General features: G+C 41.1%; 1 protein-coding gene and 1 long non-coding RNA gene across 5 annotated transcripts; one reads left to right on the top strand and one right to left on the bottom strand.

Moving 5' to 3' along the window:
- The first annotated feature begins 452 nt into the window (after positions 1-452).
- tmcc2 (transmembrane and coiled-coil domain family 2) lies at positions 453-20,088 on the top strand. 4 transcript variants are annotated; one of them, XM_062053582.1, is made up of 5 exons: positions 453-573; positions 9,357-9,758; positions 12,393-13,042; positions 15,257-15,392; positions 17,353-20,088. In XM_062053582.1, exons 1-5 carry the CDS (start codon positions 571-573, stop codon positions 17,650-17,652), a joined length of 1,491 nt encoding a protein of 496 aa, XP_061909566.1. In that variant the 5' UTR covers positions 453-570; the 3' UTR covers positions 17,653-20,088. The 4 variants fall into 4 exon arrangements, with proteins under 4 accessions (XP_061909566.1, XP_061909573.1, XP_061909582.1 ...); XM_062053589.1 differs by having other exon boundaries at positions 508-568; XM_062053598.1 differs by lacking the exon at positions 453-573 and adding an exon at positions 9,087-9,276.
- LOC133653856 (uncharacterized) lies at positions 8,674-9,764 on the bottom strand. Its single transcript, XR_009826782.1, has 3 exons — positions 9,612-9,764; positions 9,303-9,533; positions 8,674-9,224 (listed from the first exon to the last, which is right to left on the bottom strand). It is a non-coding gene; the product is annotated as an uncharacterized LOC133653856 (long non-coding RNA).
- Positions 20,089-20,371: the final 283 nt, after the last annotated feature.

The raw sequence follows: 20,371 nt of genomic DNA, 5'->3' as shown, positions 1-20,371 counted from the left end.
TGCCCAGGTCTGCTGTATAGTGTAAACAATTTGAGATCCAAAATCATTTCAAAACCCCTGAAATGAGCAGGATTGGACCTCCTTAAGGTACCGGCTACAGCTGATGATGAATAGGAGGCGTTTAGACAGACAAACACGCATGTTCATCCCCTTCCCATCCCTCCTGTGCGCCCTCTGCCCCTCCCACCTCCTCTCCAGCCTCAGCAGCAGCACTGGCGCCGGTACGCCTGCGCTAACCCATCCCAACCCCCCTCCATCATCTGTTCCTTTGCTCCCACATCCATTATACGGCAGGTTTGCATGTAGACAGAGAGATAGAGAGAGAGAAGGGGGCGGGGGGGGGGGGAGCGAGAGGGGCGCGCTGCAGCCTACAAAGCAAGACTGCAGCGATGGATTCCGTCAACAACGGAGCTGCAGAGGATGCGCTGAGGTGATCCGTCAGCCAGGCGTCGGCTGAGGGTGACAAGGTGGGGTGGGGGGCTCAGGGGGAGGAAGAGGAGGTGAGGAGGGAGGAGGATGGGCCTGGAAGGCAGACTTGCGATGACACGGCAGCAATTGGATTAAAACAGTATGGTAATGTTTCTCCTTTCAATTCAGTCCGCTCGTCCTCACCCCCCATCGTGTCCCGTCGTGTTCTCCCGTGTCATCCTCATCGCCGCCGCCTGGCGACATCCATTGCTACTGCTGCTGCAGTGTTGTTGTTGTCTCTTTGCATCTCATCCATCCGTCACCATAACCCCTCCACCCGGGCACAGTCATCTGTTTGTTTGTTTTTTATAGTAACCTACTTTCGCAGGCCCGCATGGCTCTTAGCTAACAGAGCCACAGTGCGTATCATCACACCGCCATGCAAGGGAGGGGTGTGGGTGGGTGGGGAGGGGTGGGGGGTATATGCATGGATAAATCCTCCCACTAACCCGTCCAGAGAAATGAGAGCACAGCAGCCGAGATGCTCAGTGTCATGTGTCTGCGCTGAGCTCATGTTTGCAGGCTCTGATTACACTGTTTTGATGTCAGGGGGAGGCGAGGGGAGCGGAGGGCGGGTGGGCATAAAACTGGCCGCCATCTGCCAAGCGACAGTGTAACCATGTAACCAGGGGATCCCCTTCCTGGAGCCTTTAAACCTTCTTAATTAATGACGTTTTTCACTTGCAAAGATGGGCAAAATGAGGATGCAGGGGTTGGATGCAACCAGCAGAAGCACTGTTGATTCAGCTTCAACAAATTTTTAGGAGGATGCCAGACAGACCTGGCAGGCCCAAACGTATTGTGAGGGTCTGCTGGGAGAGAGTTTCAATTCCCACCTTTGAAAACATTTTGAACATGTTACGAGGGAGGCGCTTAACATTGAGTCTGAGTGGACCAAGTTCCGTACCTCTATTGTCGAGGCAACCCATCAGAGCTGTGGCCGCAGGGTGGTCGGTGCCTGCCGTGGCGGTGATCCCAGAACCCGCTGGTGGACATCAGCGGTAAGGGATGCCGTCAAGCTGATGAAAGAGTACTATCGGGTCCTTTTGGCTCATGGGACTCCGGAGGCAGCGGACAGGTACCGACAGGCCAAGGGGTGTGCGGCTTTGGTGGTTGTAAAAGCAAAAACTCGGACATTGGAGAAGTTCAGAGAAGCCGTGAAGAACGACTTCCGGAAGGCTTTAAAGCGATTCTGGACCACCATCCGCCACCTCAGGAGGGGGACGCAGTGCACTGTCAACACTGTGTATAGTGGGAACGTTGTGCTGCTGACGTCGTTTGGGGATGTTGTGGATCGGTGGAAGGAATACTTCGAAAACCTCCTCAATCCCACCTACACGTCTTCCAATGAGGAAGCAGTGCTTGGGGACTCTGTGGTGGGCTCCTCGGTGGCAGGGTCCCAGGAATAGATGAGATCCGCCTAGAGTTCCTTAAGGCGCTGGATGCTGTGGGGCTGTCTTGGTTGACAAGACTCTGCAGCATTGAGTGGACATAGAGCTTGGTCTGCATTGTCGGCAGTAAGTCGGACCAGTTTCCAGTGAGGGTTGGACTCCGCCAGGGCTGCCCTTTGTCACAGATTATGTGTACACATTTTATGGACAGAATTTCTTGGCGCAGTCAGGGCATTAAGGGGATCCGGTTTGGTGGCTGCAGGATTAGGTCTTTGCTTTTCACTGGCTGCCTCTGGCCAGGATGTTCAGCTCTCACTGCATCGGTTCGCAACTCAGTGTGAAGCGACTAGGATGAAAATCCGCACTTCCAAGTCAGAGTCAATGGTTCTCACCCAGAAAAGGGTGGAGTACAATTGCCAAGTTGGAGAACAGATCTTGCCACAAGTGGAGGAGTTCTAGTACCTTGGGGTCTGGTTCACGAGTGAGGGAAGAGTGGATATTGAGATGGACAGGCGGATCGGTGCGGCGTCTGCAGTGATGCGGACCCTGTATCGATCCGTCATGGTAAAGAAAGAGCTTAGCCGAAAGGCAAAACTGTCAATTTACCGGTCAAGCTACATTCCCGTCCTCACCTATGGTCATGAACTTTGGGTTTTGACCAAAAGAACAAGATCCTGGGTACAAGCGGCCAAAATGAGTTTCTTCCATCGGGTGGCGGGGCTCTCCCTTAGAGATAGGGTAAGAACCTCTGTTATTTGTGGTGGTTCGAGCATCTTGTCAGAGTGCCCCCCGAACGCTTCTCTGGGAAGGTGTTTAGGGCACGTCCGACAAGTATGAGACCACGGGAAGACCCAGGACACTGTGGACAGACTATGTCTCCCAGCTGGCCTGGGAACGCCTCGGGATCTCCCAGGAAGAGCTGGACGAAGTAGCTGGGGTGAGCCCGGCCCCTGAGCAAATTCCTTTAACCCAATGTAGCCCCTCAGTCAAAACGTTTGGGGACTCCTGCTTTAGCTAATCTAATTTTTCAAGCTTGCCTGATAGAAAGCAGTCAAAAGTAAGGTCCCACTTTTCAACATTTGCTAGCTCGAAGGCTAATTAACATTAGATGTGCTATAGATATGATGGTAAAAGTGAGGGACAAATGCGCCCTCTGATGATGGAAAGTAGAGTGGGAGAGACGGTCAGCCTGCCAGTCGGTGGGGTACTTATGCTATCAGTGTCTTTCTTCATGCTTGAACGATACACAAGCCTCCAGCTAGGTGGCAGCAGCGCTCAACTTCAACAACAGACAAAGCAGGTAATATTAGCAAGTACACATTGCTTTTGGGTTTATCCTAAATACAGTGGATAGGTCGGGTATGTAATATCCTTAAGTAGAAGAAACTCTATTTTGAGCTAGTCACTTGCTGGCTTGACACATACAGAAACATTCCTGAAAAAGATCGTGTTGGCCCTGCAAAGAGGTGGTGACTTCCGCCCGAGTGCAGCTGGGATAGGCTCCAGCTCCCCCGCAACCTTGAAAGGGACAAGCGGGGGTAGATGGATGGATTCATGGATCAGATTTTCAACAGTAGTTTAATACAGGGGTGTGTGAAAAAGTTCCCTGGGTGCCAGAATAGTGTATTGGAAGTGTGTTGTTTAAAATGTAGACTTGATGCTGGAATGTAACGGTTTTAAAGTGTTTTTGATACCCTCTACAGCAGACCTGAGCAAATTAAGGCCCGGGGGCCACAAGCTTTTCAATCTGGCCCGTCGGACATTCCCCCAAATTTTTTTTAGATCTTTAAGATGGAAACTGTAGCTGCCTTTATGATGTGCAGTGATGTTTTCAAATGACCGTAAGTCTTGAACTATACAAAGTATTTCAATGGTTGGAATCTGCGCTTTTGCATGATATACTAGTTTCTATAGTAATCTAATTAGTTACTATAGTAATCTAATTAGTTACTATAGTAGTCTAAGTCACAGCAGCTCAGACGAGGCACCAAGCAGTGTGGGTGGGGTGCGTTTCCACACAGTGTTTCCAGAGCGGCCAGCCTGAAATGCGGGTGTCAGGGACAGACGTGGAAGGAGATTTTTATAAGAAAGTTCTAAAGCTTGGTGATATATCAGATTGTAGGTGGGTTTTTTTTTTACCCTTGCGTTCACATTTCGCTGTGTTTATTTGCATTTTTGTTGCGTTCATATGTTGTCAATATTTAGTGTTTTATCGTTCATAGTTAATATTGTAAATCCCACATTCTTTATTTTCATGTACATTCTGGGTGTCTCATTCAGTAAAATAATTTTAAATTCCATTCTGTTTTTAAAGGCGGTTTGTCATAACGTTTTTAGCATTCAATCAGACATTGCGAGGTTTTGTATTAGTGTTCTTAAAAATCAGATATACTGGCCCCCAGAGACATTTTTTTCTCTAAATTTGGCCCCCCGAGTCAAAATAATTGCCCAGGCCTGCTCTACAGGTAACACACTGTTTTGTGTGTCTGTAGCTTTAATGCTAAAGAGCTGTTTTTGTCCCCAAGTATGTGTCACCAAGAAGTGCTAATGTGTACATTCACCAATGCTTTACAGCTACTACATCTGCAGGTGATTCTCACAAAGTTGGCAAAGTACCATGCTTCAATTTAAGACATGTAGCAAAGCCTGGACTTTTTTTTTAGTTAGAAAGCATTTTAACCAAATTTGAAATAAACAACATAACTTAGCACTTTTACAACATAAAAAGAGTATATGCCATTAATCAAATACAACAACATAACATTAAGGAGTGGCACAGGAGGACACAAATGTTATGTGAGCTACATGCTAACATTACACAACATAATGCTGGGTTAGCCTATTATTACTTTGAACTGTTTTATATTTAAATTTTTATCCTGTAAAGCATCTTTGAGTACCCTGAAATGCGCTATACCAAATAAAATGTATTATTATTATTAATCCATCCATCCATCCATTTTCTACCGCTTGTCCCTTTTGGGGTCACGGGGGGTGCTGGAACCTATCTCAGCTGCATTCAGGCAGTAGGCGGGGTACACTCTGGACCTAATCACTGAAGAAAAACAAAATTATCTAACTCCCACGTCTGTAACTGACTGATGGGTATTTTTATTTCTTAACACAGGAGTCAGCAACCCAAAACTTTGAAAGAGCGATATTGGACCAAAAATACAAAAAACAAATCTGTCTGGAGCCGCAAAAAATGAAAAGCCGTATATAAGTCTTATAATGAAGGCAACACATGACATGTCATGTGTCTATATTAGCTATAATAGCCTACTATCAAAATGACTATGTGTCGCAGGCTGAAGCAAATCTTCGTTGACAGAAATGTTGAAATGTAATATTTATTCTTCACATTTTTACAACATTGGAAAACATTAGTAAATCAGAGGCTAATCAGAAGGTGAGATAACTCCTGGAAATTACTGGCTTAGAACGGCCAAAGGTATAGATGTGTGTGTCCAAGTTAAAGAAATGACAGGCTGTCTTCTTTTAATAGATTTATTACAATATTTGAAAACTGGATAACGCTTGCTGTGGTCTGGAACAAAATGGTAACGTTTGCTGTGGTCTGGAACAACTTGGCACACAAACATCAGAAATGCAGCCAATATTACATACAGATAATGTGTCATGAGTAGAGATGTCCGATAATATCGGCCGATAAATGTTTTAAAATGTGATATCGGAAATTATCGGTATCGGTTTCAAAAAGTAAAATTCATGATTTTTTAAAACGCCGCTGTACGGAGTGGTACACGGACGTAGGGAGAAGTACAGAGCGCCAATAAACCATAAAGGCACCGCCTTTGCGTGCCGGCCCAATCACTTAATATCTACGGCTTTTCACACACACAAGTGAATGCAAGGCATACTTGGTCAACAGCCATACAGGTCACACTGAGGGTGGACGTATAAACAACTTTAAAACTGTTAAAAATATGCCCCACACTGTGAACCCACACCAAACAAGAATGACTAACACATTCCAGGAGAACATCCACACCGTAACACAACATAAACACAACAGAACAAATACCCAGAACCCCTTGCAGCACTATGTCTTCCGGGACGCTACAATATACACCGCCCGCTACCCCCTAACACAGGGGTCACCAACGCGGTGCCCGCGGGCACCAGGTCGCCCGTAAGGACCAGATGGGTCGCCCGCGGGCCTGTTCTAAAAAAAATTAAAAAAAATAAAAACATTTAAAAAAAAAAAAATTTTTTTTTTTTTTTTTTTTTTAAATTAAATATACATAGAAAAAACACAAGATACACTTTCAATCAGTGCATCAACCCAAACAACCTCCCCCATGCACACTCATCCACACCCACTCACACAAAAGGGGTTATTTCTTTCTGCTACCAATATTCTGGTTCCCACAACATAGACAACACATCTGCAAGGGACACAGTCCCTGAAGCACACATGATTGTACAGGCTGCTGGTCCACTAACATTTTCAGTAATTACTATTTTTTATGTAATTATTTTTATATTGTTTTACTTTCTTTTTTTTCCGAGAAAATGTTTTTTTATTTATTTATCTTATTTTATTTTATTTTTTAAAAAATGGCCTTATCTTCAACAGACCAGGTTGTCAATGAAATTAGATTTGCTTAAAGGGTTTTTTAAACCAGGCCCAGTCCAGATAATGTCCAAGTCGGACTCAGCAACACACACCTTCATTCATGTACACAGAAACAAATTAGGGAACACAACAGATTGCATATAATTTATAAACAAAATTACATTTTCAAAATAAGCATTTATGTACAGTCCAGATTATGTCCAGGTCACTCAAATTAGGGAACACAACAACAGATATCATATAATCTATAAACATAATTATACTTTCAAAATAAGCCTTTGAGGACTTCTCATCTTTTTTTAATGTTTTTTGGCATCATTATCGTTTTCAACCATGTAACTTTCTAAAATTAGAAAATACTGAATAAATGTTTTAAAGAAAGTAATACTAAGTGAATATCTGTTTTTGGCCTTAAAAATAAACATTTTACCGAGTACTATAATTCAATTGACTAAATCATGATTGTCAATGAACTCTCCTAAAATAACAGAAACCACATTAAGCTTCATAAACAAACCAATACTTAAACACATTTTTTCAACTTCCACCCAAAACAAAGACACAATATGACAATACCAAAACAAATGCAGGGTGGATTCAGGCTCCTGACAACAAAATCGGCAATCATCTGACTCTGTCATATTCCATAATTTTAACATTTTCCCTGTGGGTAAGAAGTTATAAATAATTTTAATTTGAAAATAATGATTTTGCACATCGATAGTGGTTTTATAGATTAGTTTGAATATGGCATCCCATGGCAACGGGCAGTCAAAAAAGTCCTCCCATTTTCCATTTGTGTTGTATGGGGCAGCCTTCAAAGATTTCTTTATTAAATAAAAAATTATATATTTTTCTATTTATTTTAGTTCCTTTTTGCCAACTAGAATTTCTTATTAGAGGTTTACAAACTAATAATTTAGTAGTTCCATAATTAATTATTTGTTTCCATCTTTTCCCAATTACTCCAGTTAGTTGATCAAATGAAAAGCTTGAGCAAGCATCACCATACATAGCTCTAAATTCATCATACTTCATAATTTGACCATTCTCATTGATAATATCATTGACAAAAATGATTCCTCTTTCAAACATATTTTTCCAAAAGAAAGGCTTTCCATCTATTACAATATTAGAGTTCATCCATATTATCTGCTGCAAAATATCGTCTCTTTTTTCTGGCACATAAAATTGAAAACACCACTATGAGTAGATTGTTTCCTTTATGAACCCCGCCATGTTTCCCAGCAGACTCTCTGGGAGGGGATCACTTGTAAAAAAGGATACAATTTCTTTTGATACAGTACATGTTTTTTGTCCAACAGGACATTTGTGTACCACTCAATGTTTAAATACATATTTGGAACAATTGATGCTTTTAAAGACAGACACATAGCTTCAAGGTTGAGAAGTTTCAGGCCCCCATATTCATACTCTTTGTACAAAACCTTTCTTTTAATCTTTTCTGGTTTGCCGTTCCAGACAAAATCGAAGACCCTCCGCTCATAAATCTTAAAAAAGTTTTGTGATGGAGCTGGTAATGACAAAAACTAATAAATAAATTGAGGAATAATTAACGAGTTGGCAATAGACATTTTACCATACAAGGTTAGGGATTTCCCTTTCCATAATTGCATACTTTTGTCCAGCTTTCTTAGTCGATAATCATAATTTACTGATCCTAGATCTTCCAGATTTTCTGGGACAACAACACCAAGTATGTTAACTGGTCCATCTGTCCACAAAACAGGCACTTTGCATTCCATTCGAAAGGACGTTCCCTTTAGATTTCCGATCCTTAACATTTTACATTCATCATAATTAAGCTTAAGGCCAGATTGCTGTGAAAATATGTCCAAAAGATTAAGAAGGTTCCGCAAACAATGAGGAAAAATCTTATCTTTGTGAATCAGCCTTTTCTGACATGAACTTCATCAAGAACAAACACAGAACACGCCTCACTGATGCACATCTGCAAGACTCACTCAGAGTTGCAGTGTCAAGTTACACACCAAAGTACAACACACTAGTTAACAGCATGCAATGCCAGGCTTCCCACTAACTGACAAAGAAACAGATAACAGATTTGGTGTCCAGTTCAAAGTGTGACATGATTTAAAAATTTGAGAGTTTACATTTGTATTTTACATGAGTTATTATTTGTACAAACATGGTGCAAAGTAATTCATGATTTGTTAAAAAATGTTAGTGGCTAGCTAGTTAAAATGGGATATTGTGATTTCACAAAACTGTCTTAGAAGTGATCATTTGAAAATGTTCAATTTGAAAAATGTGCACTTAGAGAAAATATAAAAATAAAGTGTTGCATATTGATATTTATCTGTTTCTATATATATTTATTGTGAGAAATCATTAAGATGATCAGTGTTTCCACAAAGATAAATATCATTAATTATTAATAATAACAGAGTTAAAGGTAAATTGAGCAAATTGGCTACTTCTGGCAATTTATTTAAGTGTGTATCTAACTGGTAGCCCTTCGCATTAATCAGTACCCAAGAAGTAGCCCTTGATTTCAAAAAGGTTGGTGACCCCTGCCCTAACATCAACAAAGTGCACCTTTGGGCATTTACGCAGAGCATGAAACTTTTGGTGGACAAAATGAGACAAAGAAGGAGTGGAAGATTTTACATGTAAACAAACTGTTGCGTCACAGTTCACACTATGGTGAGTTCAAGAACCGCCGAAATTATTAGGACAAAACGACGTTCACCAAATCAAGAATCCATTCTGAATCATCACCCCTGGAATTAGAATCGGATCGAATCGTCAGGTTTCCAAAGATTCACACCCCTAGTGTGGGACCATGCAGTTACACTAACCTTTCGCAGGTGTTCGTTTATGTTGTTTATGACTGTACCTTCTCATCCTCGCAGCTGGACAAGAGCGAGGCGACGACGCTCAGCCTCCCCGCCACCACCAGCCATGGCGGCTCTGACAGTAACATCAGCGCAGAGGGAGCGGCGGGGTCATCATCGGGGGTCACAGCAGCAGGCGCGGAGGGCGGCATGGGGGCCGGCGAGCCTCATCGGACGCGGGCCGCCCTGGAGCACCTGCAGCAGAAGATCCTGAAGGTGACCGAGCAGATCCGCGTAGAACAGGAAGCCCGCGACGACAACGTGGCAGAGTACCTGAAGTTGGCCCACAACGCCGACAAGCAGCAGGCGTCTAGGATCAAACAGGTGTTTGAGAAGAAGAACCAAAAGTCGGCACAGACTATCGCACACTTGCACAAAAAGTTGGAGCACTATCACAAGAAGCTAAAGGAAATCGAGCAGGTGGGTGACGTCATCATCAATTGATAGTGCTGTAGTAGTTATAATCATGACAGTAAGTAATTATAATAATAACACTATTTTTGGGCCAGATTAATCAGACAAACTTTGACTCACCTTTATTAGGATGTGTTTTAATGGCTAAACTAGGAAATAACAGTATTAATAATATAGCGTATGGTATGGTAAAAAAAAACTACAAGTCCCACAATGCACATCGGTGCTAGCTGGTGTGTTACCACGAAGCTGTCTTTCGCTCCTCCGTTGGCGGTACAGTCCCTTGTTAGCGCTAATGGAGCTCGCTGGCGCCAGGTTTAAGAGGTAATATCACGACACAAGTCACTGCTGCCTTTTGAAGCTATGAAACACATTTTACAGTGTTTATGTGTTCGCTAAATGTTGTCGCGAGGTCGCGAGCTGGGCTACTTCCTGGTATCCCCAAAAATGGATAGCCCCGTGCTACCAAGTACGGAAGTCCTTGAGGGTCAAAACATGCCAGCTAGTGTTTTGAAGTAACAAGTTGAACTTACAGTTGTGATCAAAACTTTACATACACTTGTAAAGAACATAATGTCATGGCTGTCTTGAGTTTCCAATAATTTCTACAACTCTTATTTTTTTTGGGATAGAGTGATTGGAGCACATACTTGTTGGTCACAAAAAACATTCATGAAGTTAGATTTTTTGATGAATTTATTATGGGTCTACTGAAAATGTGAGCAAATCTGCTGGGTCAAAAGTATACATACAGTAATATTAATATTTGCTTACATGGCCCTTGGCAAGTTTCACTGCAATAAGGCGCTTTTGGTAGCCATCCACAAGCTTATGGTTGAATTTTTGACCATTCCTCTTGACAAAATTGGTGCAGTTCAGCTAAATGTGTTGGTTTTCTGACATGGACTTGTTTCTTCAGCATTGTCCACACGTTTAAGTCAGGACTTTGGGAAGGTCATTCTAAAACCTTAAATCTAGCCTGATTAAGCGATTCCTTTACCACTTTTGACGTGTGTTTGGGGTCATTGTCCTGATGGAACACCCAACTGCGCCCAAGACCCCACCTCCGGGCTGATGATTTTAGGTTGTCCTGAAGAATTTGAAGGTAATCCTCCTTTTTCATTGTCCCATTTACTCTCTGTAAAGCACCAGTTCCATTGGCAGCAAAACAGACCCAGAGCATAATACTACCACCACCATGCTTGATGGTATGGATGGTGTTCCTGTGATTAAAGGCCTGACATTTTCTCCTCCGAACATATTGCTGGGTATTGTGGCCAAACAGTTACATTTTTGTTTCATCTGATATCACATGGACAAAGATAAGACCTTCTGGAGGAAAGTTCTGTGGTCAGATGAAACCAAAATTTAGCTGTTTGGCCACAGTACCCAGCAATATGTTTGGAGGAGAAAAGGTGAGTCCTTTAATCCCACGAACACCATGCCTACCATGATAGTAGGCATGGTGGTGGTAGTATTATGCTCTGGGCCTGTTTTGCTGCCAATGGAACTGCTTTACAGAGAGTAAATGGGACAATGAAAAAGGAGGATTACCTCCAAATTCTTCAGGACAACCTAAAATCATCAGCCCCGAGGTTGGGTCTTGGGCGCAGTTGGGTGTTCCAACAGGACAATGACCCCAAACACACATCAAAAGTGGCAAAGGAATGGCTAAATCAGGCTAGAATTAAGGTTTTAGAATGGCCTTCCCAAATCCTGACCTAAACGTGTGGACAATGCTGAAGAAACAAGTCCATGTCAGAAAACCAACACATTTAGCTGAACTGCACCAATTTTGTCAAGAGGAGTAGACAAAAATTCAACCAGAAGCTTGTGGTTGGCTACCAAAAGCGCCTTATTGCAGTGAAACTTGCCAAGGGACATGTAACCAAATATTAACATTGCTGTATGTATACTTTGTACCCAGCATATTTGGTCACATTTTCAGTAGACCCATAATAAATTCATAAAAGAACCAAACTTCATGAATGTTTTTTGTGACCAACAAGTATGTGCTCCAATCACTCGATCACAAAAAAATAAGAGTTGTAGAAATTATTGGAAACTCAAGACAGCCATGACATTATGTTCTTTACAAGTGTATGTAAACTTTTGACCACAACTGTATATTTACTGGTTTCAATCTTTTGAAATTGTACAATTCCCAAGACAAATGATATGTATTATGTATTAATTGTATTAATAATAGTATTGTGGTCATTATAAAGTGCTGTGTTTTATACTGTCTAAATTCCAGCATCAACCGACTATATACCATACTCAGACATATTTAAATGTGTTCAAACATATAATATGGCACCTTCTATTGGGGACGGCGTGGCGAAGTTGCCGTGCCAGCAATCGGAGGGTTGCTGGATACTGGGGTTCAATCCCCACCTTCTACCATCAAAGTCACGTCCGTTGTGTCCTTGGGCAAGACACTTCACCCTTGCTCCTGATGGGTGCTGGTTAGCGCCTTGCATGGCAGCTCCCGCCATCAGTGTGTGAATGTGTGTGTGAATGGGTGAATGTGGAAATACTGTCAAAGCGCTTTGAGTACCTTGAAGGTAGAAAAGCGCTATACAAGTATTATTTATCATTTATTGAGTAAGTGCCACTGTGTTTCTTTGCTCTCTACAGAATGGACCGGCCCGTCAGCCAAAAGACGTCCTGCGGGACATGCAGCAAGGATTGAAGGACGTCGGGGCCAATGTCCGAGCAGGGATAAGTGGCTTCGGCGGTGGCGTTGTGGAAGGGGTCAAAGGTGGCGTGTCAGCCCTCACTCACACTGCCGTGGTCTCTAAGCCGAGAGAGTTTGCCAGCCTCATCAGGAACAAGTTTGGCAGCGCCGATAACATCGCTCACCTAAAGGACACGCTGGAGGACGGCGTCGGGTGCCACGCAGACGACACCCCCACACCCCGCGCCCTGAGTGGAAGCGCCACGCTGGTCTCCAGCCCGAAGTACGGCAGCGACGATGAGTGCTCCAGCGCCACGTCCGGCTCAGCTGCGTGCAGCAACTCTGGCGGGGTGGGAGGAGGAGTGGGAGTAGGAGGAGTAGTAGGAGGATTAGGAGGAGGAGCGTTAGGACCCACAATGGGGAGTCCCAGGTTAGACGGGCACCATCATCATCACCATCATGTGCACAGCTCGTGGGACTCTCTCCTTGAGGGCCTGCAGGAGATCAAAGCTAGTCAGGCCCACATGGAAGACACCATCGAGGACATGAAGGGCCAGCTGCAGAGCGACTACTCCTACATGACACAGTGCCTGCAAGAGGAGAGATACAGGTGCACACACGTTGTTTTCCTCTGCGTTGTGTGGGAAGACTTTTAATAACACGACAAGTAGAGATGCACTCTACTTGTTCGATGCATCTGACGATATACAGGATATACAAAAGGGTCTAATCAATATTTTTTGCAAAATGTCGAGCCCCTCTCAAGTAGATATCGTGGACAGAAGGGCTGTTACATATACGATAACACAGTGAAATAAAAATAACATACAGTACCTGACAATATACAGGAAATACAAATGGTGTAGTCAATATATCGAGCCCCTTCCCAAATTCAACAATACAGAATAGGAAATAATAGTGAAATAAAGTTCTTAATGAGACAATAAATAACTTTTTCTGTCATCACACGGACGCCGACCTTTCACGTAGACATTGTAAACAAAAGGGAAGTAGAAAGGCATGTCCAACACATATAAAGAGGCAGTCAGGGGGACATGGCGAGACAAGGGTTTCACATATTGACAAAACATCAATCAAACTTTCATGTAACTTACACATTTTGTGTGATTATAACAATAATAAAAGGTTATAAAATAAATTATATTTACAAGACAAAATTGACCCTGTTACACACATACAGTTATTCACACAGACCAGGCCTGGGCAATTATTTTGACTCGGGGGGGGGGGGGGGGGGGGACACAAATTTAGAGAAAAAAATGTGTCTGGGGGCCGTTATATCTGATTTTTAGGAACACTAATACAAAACCTCCCAATAATGTCTGATTGAATGCTAAAAACATTATGACAGACCACCTTAAAAAATGGAATGGAATTTTGATTTTTTTTTACTGAATGAGACCCCCAGAATGTACATGAAAATAATGAATGTGAGATTTACAATATTAACTATGACCGACAAAACACTGAATATTGACAACATATGAAAGTCACAACCCCTCTCGATCGACATATTTTACAATTAAGCGAAACGCAAAAAAAATGCAACAAACACAGCAAAATATGAACGCGAAGGGTAAAAAAAAAACCCCACCTACAATCTGATACATCACTAAGCTTTAGAACTTTCTTATAAAAATCTCCTTCCACGTCTGTCCCTGACACCCGCATTTCAGGCTGGCCGCTCTGGAAACACTCTGTGGAAACGCTCCCCACCCACACTGCTTGGTGCCTCGTCTGAGCTGCTGTGATTTAGATTACCATAGTAACTAATTACATTACCATGGTAACTAATTGGATTACCATAGTAACTAGTATATCATGCAAAAGCACAGATTCCAACCATTGAAATACTTTGTATAGTTCAAGACTTAAGGTCACTTGAAAACATCACTGCACATCATAATGGCAGCTACAGTTTCCATCTTAAAGATCTAAAAAAATGATTTGGGAATGTCCGACGGGCCAGATTGAAAAGCTTAACGGGCCGCATGCGGCTCCCGGGCCTTAATTTGCCCAGGCCTGATATAGACACTCCAATGGCATACTGCAATAACAATTTCATTTGCCATTTTTAAACACAACTCAAACACATCCTACCTTACATCCAGTTCATTCAGTTTCTAATAATATTTTCAGATAAAAAACTCAAAATGTTCCATATTTCCTCAAATAACAGCCTCCACTAAAATTAACACCATGCCCCAATAAGTTGCAATTAACACCAAATGTTCCCTATTTTCTCAAATAGCAGTTTCCACCCTGACGCCATGCCAGAGTTAACCCCCTTTAACACCAAATGTTCCGTATTTTCTCAAATAGCGACCTTCACTGTAATTTACGCCATGCCCCAAACACCAAATGTTCCATTATTCCTTAAATAGCGACCTCCAGCGTAATTGACACCATGTTCCAAACACCGAATGATCCCTATTTCCTCGAATAGTGCCCTGCACTGTAATGGACGCCACTCCCCAAACACCAGTTGTTCTGTATTTCCTCAAAAAGTGGTCATGTCTGCATTCGCAATTACCACCATTTGTGGAGAAATTATGACAATTCAGTAATATAATAAAATGAAAACATATTTGCCCTAATAGAGGCCTGGTATTTACTCCAGTTGAGTAGGGCCACTCTATGAGGAAATATAGAATCAGTCATGTTGTCTGCTAATTAAAGTGCATGGCTTTTTTGTATACTAATATCCTATTTACATTTTCTAAGAAGTCTTTTTTTTTTGGTCATTAAAAAAATACAAATGGGAAGGAAAATGTTTAAAAATGTTTTATTTGGATGTTTCTAGGTATGAACGACTAGAAGAACAGCTGAGTGACCTGACGGAGCTTCATCAGAATGAGATGAGCAACCTCAAACAGGAACTGGCCAGCATGGAGGAGAAAGTGGCCTATCAGTCCTATGAGCGAGCACGAGACATCCAGGTTAGCGCCATCATGATCCATCATAATCAATTTCATTCAAGATTCTTTATTATCATTATGCGAGCATAACATATTTTTCAGTGAGGCTCCTAATTAAAGGAAGTGCATAAATAGTGGCAAAGAAAAATAAATGAAGAATAATCATAAATCATCTCTTTTTCGCTGCGTAGAAATATACACAAGACACATAGAGAAAAACAATTATTGGATGGTGAGGTACATTTGTAAAATGAGTGCAATGTAAGTGGATTCATGAAAATAAAATACAACTAAATCACATAAAAAATAATAATGTAAAATTAAATACAGTAATACGAAGGTCCTGAGTAGTCGTGAGTTCAATCCCGGGCTCGGGATCTTTCTGTGTGGAGTTTGCATGTCCTCCCCGTGACTGCGTGGGTTTCCTCCGGGTACTCCGGCTTCCTCCCACCTCCAAAGACATGCACCTGGGGATAGGTTGATTGGCAACACTAAATTGGCCCTAGTGTGTGAATGTGAGTGTGAATGTTGTCTGTCTATCTGTGTTGGCCCTGTGATGAGGTGGCGACTTGTCCAGGGTGTACCCCGCATTCCGCCCGATTGTAGCTGAGATAGGCACCAGCACCCCCCGCAACCCCGAAGGGAATAAGCGGTAGAAAATGGATGGATGGATGGATATAAAATAAAACAAGAATTCAATGATTTTTTTGTTTAATTCTTGCTTTTTTTATTGCAGCAGTTGTAAATAAACTTTGAAAGATTAGTACAAATAAATCAGTGAACATCTTTTAAATACATTTTATTAAAATGATGTAAAAAAATTAATAAAATTAAAATTAAAGAGAACAAGGAAAAACTAATCTAAGATAGTCTAATAAAGTCATAGATTTAGTGCAGATTTTATGAGTAGAGCAGTTGAAAATGTAAGACTTGTAAATGAATGCAACTTTTGAAACCAGCCAAGTAAATAAAAGAAAATGAAAATACAGTTAAAAGCAAATTTTTCAAATTTAGAGAACAAAGAAAAGTGAGTTTTGGTTCTTTTCCTCTTTGTTCCGGAGGACACGACGTCCACAGTTTCCAAAAACTATTTGGAAATGTGGACTCGTCAGACCACAGAACACTTTTCCACTTTCCACATCAGTCCTTCTTAGATGAGCTCGGGCCCAGCGAAGCCGGCGGCATTTCAGGGTGTTGTTGATAAATGGCTTTCGCTTTGCATAGTGGAGTTTTAACTTACACTTACAGATATAGCGACCAACTGTAGTTACTGACAGTGGTTTCCTGAAGTGTTCCTGAGCCCATGTGGTGATATCCTTTACACACTGATGTCGCTTTTTGATGCAGTACCGCCTGAGGGATCGAAGGTCGCGGGCATTGCTGCTTGCGTGCAATGATTTCTCCAGATTCTCTAAACCTTTTGATATTACGGGCCGTAGATGGGGAAATCCCTAAATTCCTTGCAATAGCTCGTTGAGAAATGTTGTTCTTAAACTGTTCAACAATTTGCTCACGCATTTGTTCACAAAGTGGTGACCCTCGCCCCATCCTTGTTTGTGAATGACTGAGCATTTCATGGAAGCTGCTTTTATACCCAATCATGGCACCCACCTGTTCCCAATTAGCCTGTTCACCTGTGGGATGTTCCAAATAAGTGTTTGATGAGCACTTTCTCAGTCTTTTTTGCCACTTGTGCCAGCTTTTTTGAAACATGTTGCAGGCATCAAATTCCAAATGAGATATTTGCAAAAAATAACGTTTTCCAGTTTGAATGTTAAGTATCTTGTCTATGTAGCCTATTCAATTGAATGATTTGCAAATCATTGTATTCTGTTTTTATTTACCATTTACACAAGGTGCCAACTTCACTGGTTTTGGGGCTTGTATTTGAAATGAAATGCAATGAAAAAAATTACACATCAATTATTATTGCAATGTGGCAGAGAATATAGTTATTGAGAAGAGAATAAACTGTGTGCAGGAGGCAGTGGAGTCGTGCCTGACGCGCATCACCAAGCTGGAGCTGCAGCAGCAGCAGCAGCAGGTGGTCCAGCTGGAAGGCGTCGAGAACGCTAACGCTCGGGCGCTGCTGGGCAAGCTCATCAACGTCATCCTGGCGCTGATGGCCGTGCTGCTGGTCTTCGTGTCCACGCTGGCCAACTTCATCACGCCACTGATGAAGACCCGGGCCCGTGTGGCCGCCACCGTTCTGCTGACTCTGCTGCTCTTCGTTTTGTGGAAGCATTGGGACTTTGTGGAGACCTGGCTGCTGCCACGCTGAGCCGGGGTCCAGTGACAAAGGTCAAAGTTCATACTGGAAGGCGGAAACGTGAACTGCTGCAATGGTCTGCGAGGACAAGATGAGGACTTCTCATGAATGTGATGTGCTCTTCATCAAGTGCAATCAACTGACGCTTCAGGAAGGATAACATGGATTTTGGAGGAACTGCCATTTACGGACCTTCACTGGCCACTTTATTAGGTACACCTGTACAATGTGTTGACGTCCAATACAAAGAGTAAGGACAAGACAACAATGCTCCGTTTTGATGGACGCATTTCACTGATAAAAATCATGTTTTATGTTAAAATAAAGTCAATGCAATTAAAAAAAGACATAAGTGAATAGCAAAATACTGTAATTAAATACATTATTATAAATTATTTCATTTATTTGTTTTAAAATGTAAACAACTTTCACTGATAAAAATCCCAATTTGTTATAGAATCAAATTAAATAAATTCAATTAAAAATCACTATTCGTAATAAGTACCGTATTTTTCGGACTATAAGTCGCAGTTTTTTTCATAGTTTGGCCTGGGGTGCGACTTATACTCCGGAGCGACTTATGTGTGAAATTATTAACACAATAATATTATTTAGCTCATTCACGTAAGAGACTAGACGTATAAGATTTCATCGGATTTAGCGATTAGGAGTGACAGATTGTTTGGTAAACGTATAGCATGTTCTATATGTTATAGTTATTTGAATGACTCTTACCATAATATGTTACGTTAACATACCAGGCACGTTCTCAGTTGGTTATTTATGCGTCATATAACGTACACTTATTCAGCCTGTTGTTCACTATTCTTTATTTATTTTAAATTGCCTTTCAAATATCTATTCTTGGTGTTGGGTTTTATCAAATACATTTCCCCAAAAATGCGACTTATACTCCAGTGCGACCTATATATGTTTTTTTCCTTCTTTATTATGCATTTTCGGCCGGTGCGACTTATACTCCGGAGGGACTTATACTCCGAAAAATACGGTAGTGGTACCTCATGATACAAGTTTGATTGGTCCTTGAAAAATTGTATACAAGTCAAAATAAAATGTATTTATTCTGTGCTCGGCTGATCAGTTTATGTTTTGGTCATTGACTATTTTTTGTTTCATGAATTGGAATTGAAAAAGAAAACAATAGAGGATTTGAATAAAACTGAAAAATAAAGTCTCAGTGTCGAAGAGGAAATCAAACTGTTTTCGATCGAGTAACTGCTTTTCAACAAACACAAAAAAAACGTTTTGTTTTTCCAATTAAAATTTTTGTTTCAAAATAAAGTTCAAATAAACAAATCCGCTTATTTTTTTAATATCCATTCATAAAAGGAAAATTCAATGACCAAAAGATACACTGGCCTCAGACCTTGCCCGCCGCCCAAAACAGCACAATTTTAACATGTAAAACATTTGAGATCAAATATGTAAAAAAATTAAGATAAGAAATATTGTATAAAAATGATTACAATACTGGACTACAGTCGTTTTATGAAGTGATGCAATAATGTACAGTATTTACCTTGGAGAGTGGACAATATCTCTGAGCTGCTTCTGCGTCAAACCCATCATCAGCAGCTTCTCCATATTTTCATGGATAAATGTCTGCTGTGTAGATATTATTTGAACAACTTGGCTGGTGTTGGACTCATTCTGTTTCACTATGGCGCAGACTTGCAGTAGTACACTCCAAAATAAGTTAGCCAGCTAAACACTTTCATATTTTGGATTATTTATTTATTTTTCAATTAATATTATCCACTTCTTCTCAGCACTGTACTTTACACTCACTTCCTTCCTTCCTTCCCACGGTTAGGAAAACTAAATTATGTCCATCTCTCGCTATAAGCTAATGCTCGCGGTTAAGGTGGGATGTTTTGGATCGGATCTTACGGGGCTCACTGTGACATTTGCCACTTTATAAGCGGAGGCACGTGTATTGCGAGGTACCACTGTATTTCAATTTGTCATGACTATATTTGATACATTTTTCATTTCATTTAACTATTTTATTGTGATTGTACTTTTTGCAATTTAGAACTGCATTGCATTGTTTGTAATATTAGGTCACCCTATTGAGTCACATGACAAATGTTAAGGAACAGCTCTCAGGGTGATGCAGTGCACAATAATAATCCTATTGGTGAAGAACCAATGTCAAAGTTTATACGTGCAGGTGTACCTAATGTTGTGTTCCTCATCTCTTGTTCGTCGCTTTTTTTTTGCCGTATTTCCTTAGCTGAATAAAATGCATCATCATCATTATTATTATGGGAAAAGACAAACAATTTCTCATGCACATAGTGGATGATTTCACTTTGTTGTAGATATCTGCTTTTGCTCCCTGCAGTGTCAAACTGGCATGTCAACTTGTGTCAATGTTTCTATCCACTTTGCAAAAATATACTTGGAAAAAACTAGTTTTTTCAGTACATTCTTTTTTTCTTTTCTTTTTTTTAAAGAGGTTAAGAAAGCAGACACTGCTGTCTTGCAGAGGATTAATCTCAAAGGATTATTTCCATCTCACAATTTCTAAATATTTGTCTCCCTCTAAGACAATATTCTAGAAATTCAATTTATGTAAGGACTGCTTATGCTGTTAAAGTTGTGCTAGTAATACATTTTTAATACAATGTTTAAAAATAATTTTAAAAAAGGAAATTATATTTTGCTTTTACAATGTATATAAAAGATAAACATAATTATTAATAGA

This window comes from Entelurus aequoreus, linkage group LG01, assembly GCF_033978785.1.
Source record: "Entelurus aequoreus isolate RoL-2023_Sb linkage group LG01, RoL_Eaeq_v1.1, whole genome shotgun sequence".
Taxonomy (NCBI): Eukaryota; Metazoa; Chordata; class Actinopteri; order Syngnathiformes; family Syngnathidae; genus Entelurus; species Entelurus aequoreus.
Note: the sequence above shows the minus strand (reverse complement) of the source record. Positions and strands in the feature narration are given on the sequence as shown.